The sequence below is a fragment of the Salvelinus alpinus genome, chromosome 1 (assembly GCF_045679555.1).
Source record: "Salvelinus alpinus chromosome 1, SLU_Salpinus.1, whole genome shotgun sequence".
NCBI lineage: Eukaryota > Metazoa > Chordata > Actinopteri > Salmoniformes > Salmonidae > Salvelinus > Salvelinus alpinus.
In genome coordinates this window covers 74,255,341-74,275,504 of record NC_092086.1, presented here as the reverse complement: position 1 = coordinate 74,275,504, position 20,164 = coordinate 74,255,341, and the positions used below count along the sequence as shown (strand labels likewise).

The 20,164-nt window shown below is 42.5% G+C and overlaps 1 protein-coding gene across 4 annotated transcripts; it reads right to left on the bottom strand.

The window, feature by feature from the left end:
• Nucleotides 1-1,462: 1,462 nt before the first annotated feature.
• On the bottom strand, nt 1,463-18,466 carry LOC139530303 (smoothelin-like protein 2). 4 transcript variants are annotated; one of them, XM_071326587.1, is made up of 11 exons: nt 18,278-18,466; nt 17,335-18,196; nt 8,995-9,139; nt 8,656-8,850; nt 7,154-7,537; nt 6,948-7,013; nt 6,735-6,780; nt 6,462-6,656; nt 5,172-5,286; nt 4,693-4,844; nt 1,463-4,559 (listed from the first exon to the last, which is right to left on the bottom strand). In XM_071326587.1, the coding sequence occupies exons 2-11, from the start codon at nt 17,830-17,832 to the stop codon at nt 4,433-4,435; spliced, it is 1,923 nt and encodes a 640-aa protein (XP_071182688.1). In that variant the 5' UTR covers nt 17,833-18,196; nt 18,278-18,466; the 3' UTR covers nt 1,463-4,432. The 4 variants fall into 4 exon arrangements, with proteins under 4 accessions (XP_071182688.1, XP_071182679.1, XP_071182705.1 ...); XM_071326578.1 differs by having other exon boundaries at nt 17,335-18,442; XM_071326604.1 differs by having other exon boundaries at nt 6,462-6,590; nt 17,335-18,442.
• Between the last annotated feature and the right edge of the window lie 1,698 nt (nt 18,467-20,164).

Genomic DNA, 20,164 nt, shown 5'->3' with positions numbered 1-20,164 from the left:
ACCATGATTTCGATTGACTGAGAAACGCTGCCTGACTGTCTGTCTCATCCCGACACGTTCATTACTGTGGAACAGCTGGAGATCTATTTGAATATTGAAACAATGTTGCAAATGTCAGAAAGACAGACAGCAAGGCTTACACAAATCTCCGCTGTTGAAAACTAAATGTTAGTCTAAAAGAAATGTGAGATAACGTCTAGATGCTTTTTATGGTGGAGAATTAATACATTACCTGGCTGGGCTGATAAGACAGTGGATTGCGCAGTCAGATGGAACACAGTAAATAGGCAAGTAACTGTATGCTTTTCATAAACATTAATATTATGTCGGAGCCTGGGTCAAAATTAAACTGTGGTTCTGGTGTTATACTTTGTATTTCATGTTATAGAGAAGATTCTCAGAAACACAGAAAACTTTAGTTCATGAGGATATGATTGACCATTGCTGAGATCTTATTTTCAAGTGATCAAGTCGCGGACTGGTCAATCTTAATCCCTAGTCAATAATGGTTCCAAATCAACTGTCTGGATTCTTCATTTCAACATGTTTTGTCCAAAGATAGGGTGGTAATGCAATTTTCAGGGCTGTGGTAAAATAGAGTTGATTCAAATAAAAGTCAAACGTATGAAAATAAGACGCAATATTATGCAAATGTGCACTTAATATCCAACTGAGGCAGTACTGAATGCATAATGACAGTAATTTAAGACCAATAATTATTAAATGTTCATGCAAAACTGAGTTTGTAACAATTTGAAACAATTGATAAAATTAGAATGCATAATTTTTTGTTTGCCTCTGCGTGCCTCCACAATTGCGTAACACTATCTATACGGTGCCTCCGACCACATTTTCAGATCAAGCATAAATTGTCTCTTAGGCTCCTTGTCCATTATTGTGCTAACAGTTAGATAGCTAAGTTAGCTGTTATGTAATTAATTAACTAGCTAGCTGACTAAATATAAAGTTGGTATGATACAATGGCTACAGTGACATAACAGTAATTGGGAATTTGACCTTGCCATGCAGTGAGATTACTCAACTGCAGTCAGAAAACAACCTACGTTTGCTAACCAGTTAATGTAACAAAATTAGCCAACCTAGCTAGCTACTGCTATCTAACGGTATTACGTACACATTTTGCGTAACAGCGCATTCAAACGGGGCTGCAATGAAAACTAATGGGACTGTAGCGACTGTGTTAGCATCAAAATCCGGGGTGTTAGCTACACTTCTATTCAAGCGTTGATTGACATGGTAATGGACCAATGCTATTCAAGAAAATATGTTGTTTTTGGACCATTGGCTTCCCTGTAAACAGGTACAGGAGGCATGAGCCACCTCTCTCAGGCTCCTCCCAGCTTTCACCTCCTCGTTAGCAGCCTGTAGCTGTTCAGGGGTGTAGCGACGCCATTTCTTGGGCTCTTGTTGGGCTTTTCCCTTTCCAGACATTTCCCGTGAAAATCAAATCAAATTACTTTTTTTTGTGTTCATGCAACATCATTTATTAAGATAATTCCAAGGCAATGGATTCAAAAAAAGTAGATATCATTTCCATGTAATTCAACATGACGTTATTGTATATGTCATGGAAAGAGCAAGTGTTCATAACTTTTTGTACACTCAGCGTATATGATGGACTGAGAGGACAGAGGTGAGTTGTTCAATTAATTTTTTATAATAATATTGTTGCTTTATACAGTAAAATTAAGTAGTTTTATACAATTATTTATCTTGTGCTATTGGAAGTTATAATATTAACACTAAACATTCTCATGCTTTGTTCATTAACATTATATCAAGTAACATTATGTTCCTTCATCCCTCACTTTGAACAGAATCACCCCATCCCCCTCTCAAAATAAAGTTCCCTACTTTGTGTAACTCATATATTTAACGGTATATATTTATTTATAAAGACATTATCAATGGTGAGTGTAAAGTTAATTACTTGTCAGTTCATCAATAGTTAATTCAATCAATAGTACATTTTTTGCAACATCACTGTGAGCTATCATGACTCTCAAAAGCCGTGACAGCCACAGTTTACTTGTGTATCTAATGTTAGCACCGCCCTAAAACCTCCCACCACGATCATTACACAGGTGCACCTTGTGCTGTGGACAATAAAATGCCACTAAAATGTACAGTTTTGCCAGACAACTCAATGCCACAGATGTCTCAAGTTGAGGGAGCGTGCAATTGGCATGCTGACTGCAGAAATGTCCACCAGAGCTGTTGTCAGAGAATTGAATGTTTGTTTTTCTACCATAAGCCGCGTCCAACGCCATTTTACAGAATTTGTCAGTACATTCAACCAGCCTCACAACCGCAGACCATGTGTAAACACGCCAGCTCAGGACCTCCACCTACGGCTTCTTCACCTGCGAGATCGTCTCTGACCATCCACCCGGACAGCTGATGAAACTGTGGGTTTGCACAACTTTAGAATTTCTGCACAAACTTTTCGAAACCGTCTAGGGAAGCTTATCTGGGTGCTCGTTTCCTCACCAGGGTCTTGACCTGACTGCAGTTCGACATCGTAACAGTCTTCAGTGGGAAAATGCTCACCTTCGATGGCCATTGTCACGTGGGAGATGTGTTCTTCACGGATGAATCGCAGTTTCCACTGTACGGGGAAGATGGCAGACAGCGCGTAAAGCGTTGCGTGGGCGAGCGGTTTGCTGATATCAATGTTGTGAAAAGAGTGCCTTGGTGGAGGGGTTATGATATGGGCAGGAATAAGCTACGGACAACGAACACAATTGCATTTTATGAATGGCAATCTGAATGCACAGAGATAACATGACAAGATCCTAAAGCCCATTGTCGTGCCATTCACCCGCTGCCATCATCTCATGTTTCAGCATGATAATGCACGGCCCCATGTCGCAAGGATCTGTACACAATTCCTTGAAGCTGAAAATGTCCCAGTTCTTTCATGACCTGCATACTCACCAGACATGTCACCCACTAAGCATGTGTGGGATGCTCTGGATCGACGTGTATGACAGCGTGTTCCAGTTCCCGCCAATATCATGCAACTTTGCACAGCCATTGAAGAGTGGGACAACATTGCACAGGCCACAATCAACAGCCTGATCAACTCTATGCGAAGGAGATATGTTGTGCTGCATGAGACAAATGGTGGTCACAGCACTGGTTTTCTGATGAACACCCTCCCTTTTTTTAAGGTATCAAACGATGCATATCTGTATTTCCAGTCATGTGAAATCCATAGATTAGGGCCTAATGAATTTATTTCAAATGTCTGATTTATATGAAATGTAGTTTCAATAAAATCTTTGAAATTGTTGCGTTTTATATTTTTTGTATGATAATTATTTATTTTTACCCCTTTTTCTCCCCAATTTCGTGGTATCCAATTGGTAGTTAATCTTGTCCCATCGCTGCAACTCCCGTACGGACTCGGGAGAGGCGAAGGTCGAGAGCCGTGCGTCCTCCGAAACACAACCCAGTCAAGCCGCACTGCTTCTTGACACAACGCTGGCTTAACCCAGAAGCCAGCCGCACCAATGTGTTGGAGGAAACACCATACACCTGGTGACCGTGTCAGCGTGCGTTGCGCCTGGCATGCCACAGGAGTCGCTAGTGCGCGATGGGACAAGAACATCCCTGCCGGCCGACGCTGGGCCAATTGTGCACCGCCCCATAGGTCTCCCATTACACAGGTGCACCTTGTGCTGTGGACAATAAAATGCCACTAAAATGTACAGTTTTGCCAGACAACTCAATGCCACAGATGTCTCAAGTTGAGGGAGCGTGCAATTGGCATGCTGACTGCAGAAATGCTGCGACAGAGCCTGGACTCGAACCAGAATCTCTAGTGGCACAGCTAGCACTACCATGCAGTGCCTTAGACCACTGCGCCACTCGGGAGGCATGCGTTTTTATATTTTTGTTGAGTGTATATTTGAACCTCTTCTTATATGGACATAGGAAAGATCAATGTAATTCATTTCTACACAACACAATAGTCGTAGTCACCAACTCAGATCTGGCCACTCTGGTACCTATGTTACATCGCCGATCCTGCCACCTTTCTTTAAATTTACACCTTTCATTTGCATTGTCTACTAAAGTATGCCTTTCAGGTGTTTTGCTAGCTTCATGCTTAATAAACACTAGTTTAGTTTATGATATGCATCCGTATTATACCAATATAAAATAACTACCAATATTTTCTCCAATTCAATACCTCTATTTTCTAAATGAGGCAAAATAAATCCCCCAAACCATATGCACAGCACATTATTACAGGACCAGAAGAATTCAAATAGAATTCTACAGGCACAATCGTCATATACAGTTATCAAGATTTGAACAAAGTAGTGAGTAGTGGTTTGGTTTGCTGACGACATGAGTCAATGTAACTGGTGATGATAGGGGTGCTCGTCTCTGCATGGGAGTGTCATTCAAACTTCTTGAGGTGGTTGTAGAGGGACTGGACGTAGGTGAAAATACACATAGGGTCTGGTCTGCTACCCATCACCATCATATCCTCCACCTCTATGAGACGCACACAGTCGGCTTGCTCCCTGAGAGAGACAGAAGGCGAGAAAAAAAATATGAACCAATATTTAAAAATAAGGTTTCCAATAGATCTATATTATGATACCGTAATCCACAGAGTAGTATCAGGATCACACGCGCACACACACACACACTTACTCTGCTGTGGTGAAGGCCACTTCAAAGTTGTGTTTGCGATTGGCAGGGTTCAGTGTGTTGTAGTCAAACACCAGGGGGAAAAAGGAGTGGACCAGGGCAGCGAATGCCATCCCATCACACCAGCTGGACGAGAAGTTGTGGATGTCTATGTTCTGGTGGAGGAGAGAATGGTATGAGCCAAATGCAGTGTTACTTCCATGGAAAAACAGTTAAAAACTTGCATATTCCTATACATTGACTAACTAAGGGCCAAATTTGATGGTAAATCCTCTACTAACATAAATGCATGATTAACACATGGTCCAGTTACGAACAAAAGTGAATGGTCTCAGAATATGGAGCCTCCTATGGTGTCTAAAGTCCTGGCAAGGACTGGGATGGACTAATCGCGGGAAACCAGAACCAAATCTCACGTTTGCTAACTAACATTTATATCACATTGTGAACAGTCCGTCACGAGGGACTAAGGCCGGACTCACCTGGTAGCCAATGGTTTTGGAGTGGCACCACTCCAGGAGCATTGCCTTGATGTTGCTAGCGCTGTTGAAACTCTGAGAGCGCTGCAGTTTGTGCTTGGAGCCTGCAGCCTTGGACCTGCAGAGTGGAACATAGAGGTGTTCAGTTGTTTGTGGCTGTGTAGCTCAGTTGGTGAGAACATAGTACCAGCAACATCAAGGTCATGGGTTCATGTATGCACTCATTGTGCTGTAAGTCGCTTAGTTTGCGTTGTTTGCTAAGGGGCATATTAACAGGACCCAACAGTCTGACATATCACACAATAACTAGGTTTCCATCCAACTAGTGACAGATTTTCATGCAAATATTCTAAAATCCGCATATAGAATTGTCCTGCGAATATTCTAAAATCTGCATGAAGAAAATATGCACATTTTCCCATCTGTGGTGTGTTTCCACCAAACAGATTTGTTGTGGATGACGTAGTGCACACAAAATGTACTTTTTCGCTTTAGTTTTCATTTACCAAATAAAAATCTAAATTTCAATGTGTTTCCATCACATTTTTTTACTCTACAAATAGTTATGTAAAAAAAACTGTTGCGTTAAATAGCGAATGTGCCCACTCTAGTCTTGGCGCGTGCACTCTAGCCAACAGCTCGCAGATACAGTGCGGGTAGACTAGTCTACATGAAGAGATTATTATGGATAAGAGCAAGAATATTTTTCATTGTCAAATGGCAGTCAAGCATCGACAACATGTCACCAGAATAAGACCCTCAATATTTATTGGAAAGGAGCATCAAGCTCATCATCGTGCACTTTCACCACCCTGTGAAGTTCATCATAACTAAATTTAACCTGTAGCCTAATAAACTGCATCATTTCCCAAGTCATAGTGGGAGGACCACACACCATATCATCACGTGATACAAGTTTACTTTGATATGATGGTTATTGTATCAATATTTGCGCATAAAGGAGTTCCCACCTCCATTTCTCACATAATTAATTTTGCCGACACAAAATGATCCCACCATGTCGAACAAACAAATTACCTGTTGGCATTTATAAAATTGTACCGAAACCTCCTGTTTCCATCATCATGATTTTTTTTTTAATATGGTATGACTTGACTCACATAAAAACTGTGGATGCAAACATGGTTAATGACAGTGATAATATACATATAGTAAAGGGTTGGGGAACATATAACTTTGCTTTAACAATTATCCAATAGGAAGTAATAGTTAGCTACGGTGTGCAAGAGAGACAATGGGTGAAGTCAGGGTGACTGACTGTGCCTACCGTACCTGTCACACTCGTAGGCCAAACTCTCAAACAGAGACCGTTTGCCTTGCATCCCGAGGTTGCGAGGCAGCGTTTGTGACCTCTGCAGCTTCCGCTCCCCACCACCCCCAAACTTGTCCAGACCACCAAGCCTGTCCAGAATGCCAAAATTGTTCGGACCGCCAAAACTTTCCAGACCGCCAAACTTGTCCAGGCTCCTATAGATTGTGTAACAATTGACATAATTGCGCTTTTATAGTATGTAATAGTATGTTTCGAGTATGTTAAAGACTGACCTGTCTGTGCCAGGGGAAGGCACTTTTCTGGGTGGTAGGAGTTTTTCTGAGAGCGAGAAACCGACAGACGGAGGGGGGTGGGGGAGAGAGAGAGAGGACAATGCTAACCTGACAACAAAGAAAAGACTAGGAGAGGCAAAGGCAGATGGCACAACACACAATGAAGACCAGAAGACTACTATGCTATGCCTACAGACCAGTTCCTACTTTTACCTGTGGTTGCTGTGAAGCTCATGCTACGGGTAAGACTCGGGCTCGCTGCCTTAACTGCATGTACTACTGTAAAAGAAGGAAGGTTAAGAAACTGACATAGAACTGGAGGTCAGACAAAGAAATGGGGAAGAACAATGTCAGAAACGGGAAAGATGAAAGATACTGTAGCAGTGAGAGAGGAGTCCTTGTGTCCCTGTGGTACTCACCACGTTCACTACGTTTGAAAGGAAATTCTCCTGATGCTTTGGGATTGGTCTCCTCAAATACTGATTGTCTAGGTGTTTTGGGTGCAGGGGCAGGAGATGGAGGGACTGCAGGAGACTGAGATTGGGCGGCAGAAGACTGACTTGGGGCTGCGGAAGACCTGGTTGGGGCTGCAGGAGACTGAGTTGGGGCGTCAGGGGCCCAAGATGGGGTGGCAGGGGACTGAGTTGGGGCTGGTGCAGTTGGTACCTCGGGGCTAGTTTTGCTCATGGCACTGACAGAGGCATAGGGCGGGGCCAGAGATACAGGGGTGGGGTGCTCTTGCTGAGCTGCATGACTGCTGACTGGTGACCTCACTTCCTGATGTTGTCCAGGCAAACTCTCTGCTTTGGTGAGAATAGACAGAAGAGGAGAAAAGGTTAGCTGGTAGGGTTTAGCTAGAATGCAAAATTTGGTTTGAACTAGAGGGTGACATCAGGTCAGATGGACAGTGTCAACCAGACCTGGGTTCAAACAGTATTCATTTTCTTTCAAATGCTTTATCTGTGCTATTTGAAACCGGACAGGTGTCAACGAGTGTGGCTGACAGACACATACAATATATAAAATGTTACACAATCTAGGCCTACTGCAAGCAAAATGATTATGTATCTGATCCTTGTAATAGGCCTGGAGGGGTAAATGTATGTATTTGCACAGGGGTGTAGTGGCTTCCTTTCCTCTTTACCATAGCCACTGCCCAAGCCTGAAGCGGGGTTGTTTCGGACGCATACAGTCCACACTCAACGTTTCCAAACGGCCAAACATTCAATGAGATCCAGGGATATGGTGCAACAAAAAAAAATTATTCTTCTTATCTAACAAAAAGGTATTCTCCAATCAACTTAAAGCAGAGATTACTTGAAATGCAAATACATAATATAATATGACCTGTCTGTCTGTCTGTATTTCTGTATGTATGTCTGTATGGTCAAAAAACTATACCGCTCCCGCATCTAGCAAGGACTCCTCCCCCCGAAGGCCCAACTTCCTGCCTTTATACTAACACAATTAACACAGTACAATGAATGGGCAAGAGGGGGGGCCAAAAACTGAGTTACACTAATAACAAATGAATATATCTCAATCAGGTAAATAAATCATAAAGGTACGTACCTAATATTTCATCATATACATTAATATTTAATATATTTACACAAATGTACATGGAGCTCAGTATGTTCAGTCTTTTATACAAATATGTCCAAATCGGCTCTAACAAGGGGTCTCTCTCTCTTTAATGCTGGTGCTGAAACAACCAAGACAAGTCAACAAAGTCAGCCATGGATATGTTCCTTAATTTAACTTTAGATTCTTCAGAGCACATCTCAAAGAGACAGTTCATTCAAAAATGAACACAAAATTACCCAGAAGAGCTGCATACAAGTTAAGGAAACAAATATGTAATTTGGGTGAACTATCCCTTAAAGAATAGAGAGCTGAGTCCGGTCCATGTTCTACTCACCGGGACTAAACAGAACATCAAGTGCTGTTTTGGGAGTGGTGACGTCTGCTATTGGATAGGTAGGAGACTTTGGTGTTGAAGCAGGACACTTTTGGGCCAAAGCAGGAGATTGTGCTGGCGGTTTGGGGCTAGTGGGGGAGTCCGTTTTGGTCATGGGAGTGCAGGGAAGATGAGGATTGCCGAATGACGAGCCCTCTGATTTGTTAGGAGTGTACATACAGTAAGAGGAAAGGTGAGAGTCAAAGAAGGAAGAAAATTGTGTAAAAAGATGAATTACGAAATTGTCCACAGCCTGCTTACAAGGTAAGGAAACAAGTATGTTACATGTATTTTACTCACCAGATTTATACAAATAATCCGATCTTGCTTTGGGTGAGGTGACATCTGCTAATGAATGACCAGCAGACTTCAGTTCTTTGTCATGTCCATTCTCCAACACAGCAGTAACATTTTTCTCTTCCATTTTGTCAACAACCTTATGTCCCTATATAAGAGAAAGAGAACACACTAAGGTGCCCATTACTTCACTAGAGGCAATCTAAAATAGCATACCATAAAACAAACCTGTACAATAAATGTAAGTCGAATCAGAAACAATAATCAAATCAAGCTTTATTTATACAGCACATTTCAGACATGGTATGCAACGCAATGGGCTTCACAGGGGAAAAAACTATGAAAAAATATATATATATTTATTACACAACAAACATAAGAGGAAAAAAAACGAAAGAATAAAAACTGATTGACTAAAAAGCACCCTAACGAAAAGCTAAGCTAAAAAGGTGTTTTTTTAAGATTTATTTTAAAAATGTCCACAGATTAGGCCCCTCAGGTCCTCTGGCAGGCTATTCCAGAGCCTGGGGGTATAGTAACTAAAGGCTGCCTCTCCATGCCTCTTGGTCCTAGGCTTTGAGATAGTTAAAAGGCCAGTGCCAGAGGACCTGAAGGACTAACTTGGTACATAACTTAAAAGCATGTGTGACATGCATTGGGGTGCACAATCGTGGATTGATTTTAAAAACCAAAAGAAGAATCTTAAAATGAATTATAAAACTCACAGGCAGCCAGTGCAGAGACCTTACAACTGGTGTAATGTGTGCTCTCTGTCTGATCTTGGTCAGTACCCGTGCTGCAGCATTCTGTATGTATTGCATTTGACCAATGGATTTCTCGGGTAGACCAGACAGGAGAGCATTACCGTAGTCAAGACAGCTTGTAATAAAAGCATGGATGAGTCTCTCTGTATCAGCCTGAGAGAGAAACGGACGCATCTTGGCAACATCCTCAGGTGGTGAAAAGCTATTTTGGCAACATTAGTAATGTGGGATTCGAAATTGAGTTCAGAATCTAAAATAACACCTACGTTTTTTACCTGGTGTTTTATTTTTAATTGCCAGTGAATTAAAATCGAACATTGTGGAACACCATATGTGATATGTATTTTCTTTGAGTTATGTTCACCAAGGTTGACAAACTCTTGAAAGGTTAAATAGGTCCTAAACCAATTTAGAACTGGACCAGAGAGGTCAACCCACCACTCCAGTCTGTCCAGAAGGACATCATGGTCAATAGTGTCAAATCCAGCACTTAAATCGAAGAGTACAAGGACAGAGAGCTGTTAGAAATGATGCGTGCACGGCTCATGGCCCTGTACCATTTCACAGACACCAGCCCAAAATGGGCCATGCCACAAAAAAATGGGCCAGAATTGCCGGGGCCGGTTTATGGTCCCTATCCGCCCCTGAGTTACATCCATCCAGAAAGAAGAATCTGATGGTCCCAGGAATCCTCCATCTAAAACCATTCCAATCTTTATCGGAGTTTTCCTTGATATGTGTTTAGGATCAGTGCAGGCGTCTGTCTTATCACTTGTTCACTCTTAGAAGAGATCCTGATAAAGGTTCTCAGCTCAGCTGACTGCCTCAGTGTCTGTATCTAAGTACATGTCTGTGCTTGCCTTAGTGACTCTGGTTCTCTCTGGCTCGCTCTGTCTAGCTGTATCTGAAGTTTGAGATCTCCTGCACTCTACTCATCCTCTATCTCTCTACCCTCCTCCGTGAGGAAAGTGGATGATGTCGATCACAACCACTGGATGGATGTGACAAAATGCTCTCTTTCAAACTTGTTTGAATTTAATAACAGCAGAGCAACAACGACCATAATGTCTTTATGACATGGCCATTATTACGGCTGCAGTACCAAACCCATATGCAGGGACCATTGGTGTTAGCCATAGATCCACCATAGTAAGACTGTGTGTGTTTTCAAGTGCAGCACTACCCTCGTGGCAGACGGCCTTTGGCCGGTCTCTGAGCTTAGTGCAGCCAGCCCAAACACCACATCCCAGAGGGAACCAGCAACTTATCAAAGGCCAAAACCAACTGGAATCTGCTACAGGCTCAAAATGTCACCAGGAGCATAGCCTTAGAATCTAGCATAGCCTTAAACGGCCAGATTAGCAAATTGAAAACGGGGTCCAACTTGTGGAAACAAACGAATGAGCAGCTTTAGGTATTTTAGGTGTCCCAAAGACAAAAAACAGAGCCATTTTGACTCCCCTTGACATTAACAAAATTGGACATTTGGTCTGGAAATTGTATTATTCTTACTGGTCTTTGGGTCTCCATAAGTCCCCATCTGGTCTTTAGTGGCACTGGGGCTCAACGCGTGGGTCTAACTGACATGTGTGGAGAGACCAGTCTTAAGTCCTGAAGCTATTTTGGATTTATAATCAGTTCCCCACTCCTCTCAGATCCTAGCATAGCCCCAAACGGGGCCTTTTGAGATCAGGAGTTAGTATTGGGAAAGCCAAACCGTTCCAATGCTATCATTCAGTGCCAGAACGCCGTACTTCAGAGCCTGCTGGACTAGCAGTCTCTCCTGCTATCCCCCCATGCCTTTCCTAACTGGCTGCGTCTGCCAGCGATAGAGCCACGATGAGAGCCCAGTCAAGTCATCAACTCATAGCAGAGGGACAGCAGAGGCTAGGGGTTAGCAGTAGCAATGATCTGTGTGTGCAACTCGCATACCTACTGTATAACTGTCGCTCTCGATCTGTCTCCACGTCTGCTTCTTAACCTCTTTATCCCATACCCTCTCTCCGAACCTCTTTAACTTATAGTCTCTCTCTCTCTCCCTCTCTCAGAAACACGCAACACACAACCATAGTCAAACACAGTCATACACCCACATTCTAACATGTTATTTAGAGTCACAAGGAAATTCAGGGTTAGGGTTTCAAGATGCGCGCACACACACACACGTAGGAGCGCATTTCTATCAGACTGGCTCATTGAGTAGTCGGGGATGAGGAGGGATCAGCCAGGTGATAACAGTGCTGTGGAATGTTGGCAGGGTGTGTGTTTTCAGTGGGGAACAGCTGGCGATCTGGCTCAGGGGGATATTGGCGGGGAGTCGGAATTCTACTTTCCGTCTTGTCAGGACGCTCAATTCAGGACTGGGATTGGTTGGATGAAGCACTCCCTCGTGCTGAAGTGAAGAGTTATGGAGACCCAAAATAGCTCCTTTAGGGCCTCCACATGGTACTTGCTGTGTGTTAGTGTGTGTACCCCTTGTAAGCCTAACTCTTTATTTGATTGTAGATCCAAATAACAAACTCAAGTGTGTCTGCTCAGTGAGTGATAACGATAGGGGTGGGAGTCAAATAAGATATAACAATACATGTCAGATTATTACCTACCATTTTCCTATCATAACACTACCAACCATTAATCCTATAATCGTTCTAATAACCAACCCTTCTCATACCCCAAGAGCAGTTGATATGAAATACAAACAATCCAGACCTGACCAGCCACAACCTAAAAGAACCTCTTATCTTCATACTACCAGATACAGTTCATTTGGAAAAAATTCAGACCGCTTGACATTTTCCACATTTTGTTACATTAGTCTTATTCTAAAATTAAATTGATAAAAAATGGTTTCTCTTCATTAATCTATACACAATACTCCATAATGACAAAGCAACAACAAAAATACGACATAAAAAATACGAAATATGACATTTACGTAAGTATTCAGCCTTTACTCAGTACTTTGTTGAAGCACCTTTGGCAGCGATTACAGCTGCAAGTCTTCTTGGGTATGACGCTACAAGCTTGGTATACCTGTATTTGGGGAGTTTCTCCCATTCTTCTCTGCAGATCATCTCAAGCTCTGTCAGGGTGGATGGGGAGCGTCGCTGCACAGCTATTTACAGGTCTCTCCAGAGATGTTTGATCGGGTTCAAGTCCTGGCTCTGGCTGGGCTACTCATTCAGAAACTTGTCCCAAAGTTACTCATGCGTTGTCTTGGCTGTGTGCGTAGGGTCGTTGTCCGGTTGGAAGGTGAACCTTCATCCCAGTCCGATGTCCTGAGTGCTCCGGATCAGGTTTTCATCAAGGATCTCTTTGTACTTTGCTCCGTTCATCTTTCCCTCGATCCTGACTAGTCTGCCAGTCCCTGCCGCTGAAAAACATCCCCACAACATGATGCTGCCACCACCATGTTTCACCGTAGGGATGGTGCCAGGTTTCCTCCAGTCGTGAAGCTTAGCATTCAGGCAAAATAGTTCAATCTTGGTTTCATCAGACCAGAGAATCTTGTTTCGCATGGTCTGAGAGTCCTTTAGGTACCTTTTGGCAAACTCCAAGCGGGCTGTCATGCACCTTTTACTGAGGAGTTGCTTCCGTCTGGCCACTCTACTATAGAGGCCTGATTGGTGGAGTATTGCAGAGCTGGTTGTCCTTCTGGAAGGTTCTCCTATCTCCACAGAGGAACTCTGGAGCTCTGCCAGCGTTGACCATTGGGTTTTTGGTCATCTACCTAACCAAGGCCCCTTTCCCTCGATTGCTCAGTTTGGCCGAGCGACCAGCTCTAGGAAGTGTCTTGGTGGTTCCAAACTTCTGCCATTTAAGTATGATGGAGGCCACTGGTCTTGGGGACCTCCAATTTTGCAGAAATGCTTTGGTACCCTTCCCGAGATCTGTGCCGCGGCATAATCCTGTCTCGGCGCTCTACGGACAATTCCTTCGACCTCATGGCTTGGTTTTTCTCTGACATGCACTGTCAACTGTAGGACCTTATATAGACAGGTGTATGCCATTCCAAATCATGTCCAATCAATTGAATTTGCCACAGGTGGACTCCAATCAAGTTGTGAAACATCTCAAGGATGATCAATGACAACAGGATGCACCTGAGCTCAATTTCGAATCTCATAGCAAAGGGTTATGTAAATAAGGTATCTGTTTTTATTGTTAATTCATTTGCAAAAATTTCTAAAAACCTGTTTTTGCTTTGTCATTATGAGGTATTGTGTGTAGATTGACGAGGAAAACAATGTATTTAATACATTTTACAATATGGCTGTAACGTAACAAAATGTGGAAAAAATTAAGCGGTCTGAATACTTTCCGAATGCACTGTACATGCAGTGGTGTAAAGTACTTAAGTAAAAAATACTTTAAAGTACTACTTAAGTAGTTTTTTGGGGTATCTGTACTTTACTATTTATGTTTTTGCCAACTTTTACATTACTACATTCCGAAAGAAAATAATGTGCTTTTTACTCCATACATTTTTCCTGATACCCAAATGTACTTGTTACATTTTGACAGGAAAATCTCAATTTCACACACTTATCAAGATAACATCCCTGGTCATCCCTACTGCCTCTGATCTGGCGGACTCACTAAACACAAATGCTTAATTTGTAAATTATGTCTGAGTGTTGGAGTGTGCCCCTGCAGACTCCAACACCGCCAACAAATAAATAAAATAAAATTGAGCCATCTGGTTTGCTTAATATAAGGAATTTGAAATGGTTTATACTTTTACTTTTGATACTTAAGTCAATTTTAGCAATTCCATTTACTTAGTATATTTAAAACCAAATACTTTTAGACTTTTACTCAAGTAGTAACTTTCACTTTTACTTGAGTCATTTTCTATTAAGGTATCTTTACTTTTACTCAAGTATGACATTTGAGTACTTTTTACACCACTGTGTACATGCTGACATTTCAGCAAACCTTGTAGTGGCAATCTCAGACCTAATTTTCTCATCCATTTATCGATCCCTCTCTCAGATTCTTAGCATTGACCTTCACCTCCATCCAACCATGACAGAAACTACACAGTTGACTGTGGTGAGGTTACCTGTGTACAACTTCGTTAACCCGTAACAAGGCTGACGTAAACACTCATCAACCTCACTATACGGGCATTATGGGAAATATATGGAGAGCGATGAGGGTGCTGGGAAAGGTGGAGTTGGGTTGCTACTATGTCCGTCTCTTCTTCCAGCCTGTCTCTCTGGTCCCCCCCTCTCTCTCTGTTTCTATACATCCAGAGTTGCAACATGACGTAAGTTATGGGAAGTTACGTTAGCTGGGAATCTGTGGTGCTACTAAAATATATACTGAAAGAGACACACCCAAACCAGCCCCAATCCAAACGTCCAGGACCAGGGCCATCAATCAGGCCTGCCCTACCAAAAATACATGTGCCCTCTTGGGGGGACAGGAGGAGCGGAGAGAGGGGAATGGATGAGGGTACAAACACACAGACAGAAATACATCTTTGGATTCAATGAGAGATGAGAAGTAGTGTACGTACGCGTGTCCAGTTAGTTTAAGGTGGAGGGTACGAAAAGTACACTTAAAAGTAGCCATGAAAGAAAAATAGATACCCACACAGACTGAATGAATAATAAAACTGTGAGACTCATACACTGTTGAATGCTATCTTCTTTCAATGGGAGGTTCCAAAAGACAGACAGTGAGAGGTCCTCTGGATGTCACACTCAAGGCCCTACTGGAAAAACCACCAGCAGACATGCTACATTGAATGTGTAGAGTTTGGGTGTCTGCCAAAATGTGTGTGTGTGTGTGTGTTATTTAAATACTTATTTTCTGTGTATTTGAGTATTTTCAAATAATGTGGCCTGAATCAACTACTTCTATCAGAAGGATTTTAAAGTATTTTCAAATACTTATTTCCAAATACATTATTTTGAATACCAAACCGATTTATAGGATTGTATTTGAGTCAGTGTATTTGATTATACTTTCAAAGTGTACCTCCAAATATATTCAACTACTTGTCAAAAAAAATAAGTCTAAATACTTACTTACCCTAAAAAAAATTTGAACCCAGGTCTGGTGTGTGTGTGTGTGTGTGTGTGTGTGTGTGTGTGTGTGTGTGTGTGTGTGTGTGTGTGTGTGTGTGTGTGTGTGTGTGTGTGTGTGTGTGTGTGTGTGTGTGTGTGTGTGTGTATATTCATGAATATGTGTGTATACATAGACTATTTGAATTAGTTTATTTTTTTGAGTGTCTCCAAATGCAAAAAGTGACATGTTTATATTATATCATTCAGGTAGAGGATGGGTAGCTTGGCCTTGTCCCATTACTGCCTAATGTAGTTACACGCAATTAGGGGTTCACCGTGAAGCTGCAGAAATGCTGTAAAACCTATTGTTATTCTTAGATAATTTTTCCCTTGACATGGTCAAATAACTCAAGCATAGATTGGTTAACTCTTTTTGTAAACTAAAAGCACGGATTGGCCCATAGGTGGCGTGCTATAAGCATTCTCACTTAAACCGTCAAATCCGCCGCCCCGTTTGATTAAGAGAGTCGAAGCTGTGTATGTACTGTAGGTGTCGTTCCTCATGCTAAACAAATGGTAAGGTGATTTCCCTGCATCATACAACACAATTTTCAGTCACCTTTAATGGCCCATTGTGCTAGACTTATTTTTTTATTTTTGAAAAGTGTGCTAAAAACAACATCCTGTCCTACTTGTTCGAAGGACAAGTGGCTAAAGAAATGCACGCCAAGCCCTGTAGCTGATTCCACCATTAGCAACAACTGGCTACTAGAACTGAACCGATGGACATGGGGCAATGACATGTGGCATGTAAACCTTTTGTATATGTCCTTAGAAGCTGTGTGAATATAAAGTCACTGCAACCTTAGATGACTGCAACAGACCAGTTGGTGGCACTAGAGAGGTCATTGGCACCAGTGGCACCATAGGATACTAGAGCAATAACTAGCAATCAAGTGGACTTTGTCTCACGCAAATGAATGTTAGATGAGATACAAATTATGCAGATTAACAATGTGAAATATTGCGATTAGTATATCTGTATAATCACATATTGTTGCCCTATTATGTGGTCTGAACGTAGTGAAAAGTGGATATTTTATTCTGCAAAATGAGAAACCGGAAGTCCTGCCACTTGCACAGTCAGTGTATTGAAGTATTTTGGAACGCTAATGTGGATTGTACCAATTAAGATTCATATCAGCATGGTAATGCTTTCACTGATTGCACATACAGGAAGATAGTTCCTACATGATAGAGTGCTTGCTTTGTTATCCAACTGATCTTGTGTCCTTTCTGTATCCTGTAAACCGAATATATTGCTGCTCACAGCTATATTTCATTAGTACCGCACTAAGATGAGAGCTTTAGAGTGAATGACCAGGGGCAACACTTTCCCCACTGAGAGACAATAGATTTACAACTTAGCATTGTCTCAAGCTCTCTTTCTCACACACACACGAGCGAGAGGCTTTCAGATCTCCCAGATGACATTCCCTTGCATTCTACCAAATTATACTAAAATAGGACAACATCTTCTCCAGTAAAAAGGTAATACTCACATTAGACATGCTGATATCCCCCATTGGCTCCCTGCTGGAGAGAGAGGCTGATGTAGAACTAGAGGCATCAGAACCAAGACCAGAAGAACCAGACTCCGACAGTCCAGAGGGGATCGTGGTGGAGGGGCTCCCCTGGCTTATGTTCCCCGTCCGCTGGGACGAAGTCATGGGGATCCATCCCCTACCGGCCGTCTCCTCGAGGGCGCTTCTGTCCACCACTCTTCCCGTCAGACCCTCCATCAGGCAGGCCAGCACCTCCAGCTGGCTCCGGAGCTGCAGGTTCTCCTGCGTCAGCTGCTGAAGAGCCTCGTACAGGGGTCCCTGTGCCCGGCACACCTCGTCCACTCGCCGCTCCACACCCCGCTTGTAGGCGCTCACGTCCACATGCACCTTGCGCACCGCCGCCGCCAGTGTGGCTTCAAAGCGGCCCAGTGCCTCGCACACCGTCTTGTCACACACTTTGTCCCCGGCAGCCAACACAAGTGTAGAAGTGTCCATGTCCCCACTAGCAACAGGAACCCCCAGATTACAGGAAATGAAGTGGTGGGTAGGTTTAATGGACGGTGGCGCCAGCTCTACTGTTCTTTCCTCCTCTTCTCCGTCTCTCCCACGGTTTCTCCTGCCTGGACTGCTGAAAGGAGGTGGTGAAGGAAGGGATAGATAGGTCTCCCTCTTTCTCTGTTGTTTAGTCCACAGAGAGGTCTAAAAAGGGGGAGTTTTAGGTGTTCTATAACCGTTTCCCAGCACAGTTAGAAGGGTTTTAAAGGAATGTGCTGGAAGATAGATTCCTAAGCAGCCAAGCCATTTAAGCCCAATTAAACTCCATAGAGGACAAGAGCTGTTATTTATAGGCTCCGTGGCTCTGTTCAAAAAGAGAGGAGATGCAAAATGATACCCTGCAAAATCAAGTTATCATTTGAGGAGGTAGACATGTCAAACAAACCTTTTGGAGGGTACTGCTGAGTGAGAGGTCCAGTAGTGGAGCAGTCCTGTCCACACATGTGCATGTTTATATGAGTGTGTGTTTATGTGTTTGTGTGGAGTGCATCCACACACCTCTAATGTAATGTCATGAGACTTGCTCTAATGTGTGTGAGTGTGTTCTGTATGCTGTGCAGCTCTGCTTTAAACCACCAGCCTCGCGAGCAGGTTCATTTTTGTATCAGGGGAATAAGGGGGAGGAGGGAGTAAAAGGGGAGGGTACAGACTTCATGCAGCACCCCGCCCTTCTTCGCACTCTGCTTGAGAAAGTGTGTGTGTGTGTGTGTAGGAAGGAGAGGGAAGTTTACATTGCCTTAATGTGCCCAATATAAAATAAGGGAATGGCAAGCCTGAACAAGTGATTTCACATGACTGTGCCCTCAGAACGCATTCACATACCATTGACTTTTTCCTCATAATAGTGTTTGACATTAATTTTAAATGACTATCATCTCTGTACCCCACACATATAATTATCTGTAAGATCCCTCAGCCGAGCAGTGAATTTCAAACATAGATTCAACCACAAAGACCAGGGAAATTTTCCAATGCTTTGCAAAGAAGGGCACCTATTGGTATATGGGTAAAAAAAGCAGACACTGAATATCCCATTGAGCATGGTGAAGTTATTATTTTTATGGTGTATCAATACACCCAGTCACTACAAAGATACAGGCGTCCTTCCTAACTCAGTTGCCGGAGAGGAAGGAAACTGCTCAGGGATTTCACCATGAGGCCAATGGTGACTTTAAATGTTACATAGTTTAATGGCTGTGTTAGGAGAGAACTGAGATTGGATCAATAACATTGTAGCTACTCCACAATACTAACCTAAATGACAGTGTGAAAAGAAGGAAGCCTGTACAGAATAAGCCAAAACATACGTCCTGCTGGCAATAAGGCACTAAAGTCAAACTGCAAACAATTTGGCTGAGAAATGAACTTTTTGTCTTGAATACAAAGTGTTATGTTTGGAGCAAATCCAATACAACCCATTACTGAGTAACACAATCCATATTTTCAAGCATGGTGGTGGCTGCATCATGTTATGGGTCTGCTTATCATCGGCAAGGACTAGGGAGTTTTTGGGGATAAAAAAAAAACGTAGTACAGCTAAGTAGAGGAAAAATCCTAGAGGAAAACCTGGTTCAGTCTGCTTTCCAACAGAGACTGGGGAGACAAAGACACCTTTCAGGAGGACAATAACCTAAAACACAAGGCCAAATATACACTGAAGTTGCTTACAAAAACGACATTTAATGTTCCTGAGTGGCCTAGTTAAAGTTTTTAATTAAATCTGCTTGAAAATCTATGGCAAGACTTGAAAATGGCTGTCTAGCAATGATCAACAATCACCTTGACAGAGCTTGAAGAATTTAAAAAAGTATAATGTGAAAATATTGCACAATCCAGCTGCAATCGCTGCCAAAGTTGATTCTAAAATGTATTGACTCCGAGTTGTGAATACTTATGTAAATGAGATATTTCTGTATTTAATTTTCAAGAAATGTGCAGACATTTCAACAACAAAAAATGACTGTCATTACGGGGTTTTGCGTGTAGATGGGTGAGAGAAAAATATCAATTTCATCCAGGCAGGGATATGAATACTTTCTGAAGGCACGGAATAGATAGCCTCCCATGATTCCTACTCTTATCTGATGGGGCACATAGACATGAGTCAGAAGGAGAGTGCAATCTCACCACTGGGAATGAACAGGCCCCAGATATCACTGATCTCTGTAGGTTCAGCTTCACTGTGAAAGCACAATGGGATGTTATGGAGACAAACATTTTTTTTATAGCTATATCTAATGTTTCATATAGCCCTGATGTCTACCCACCAGGC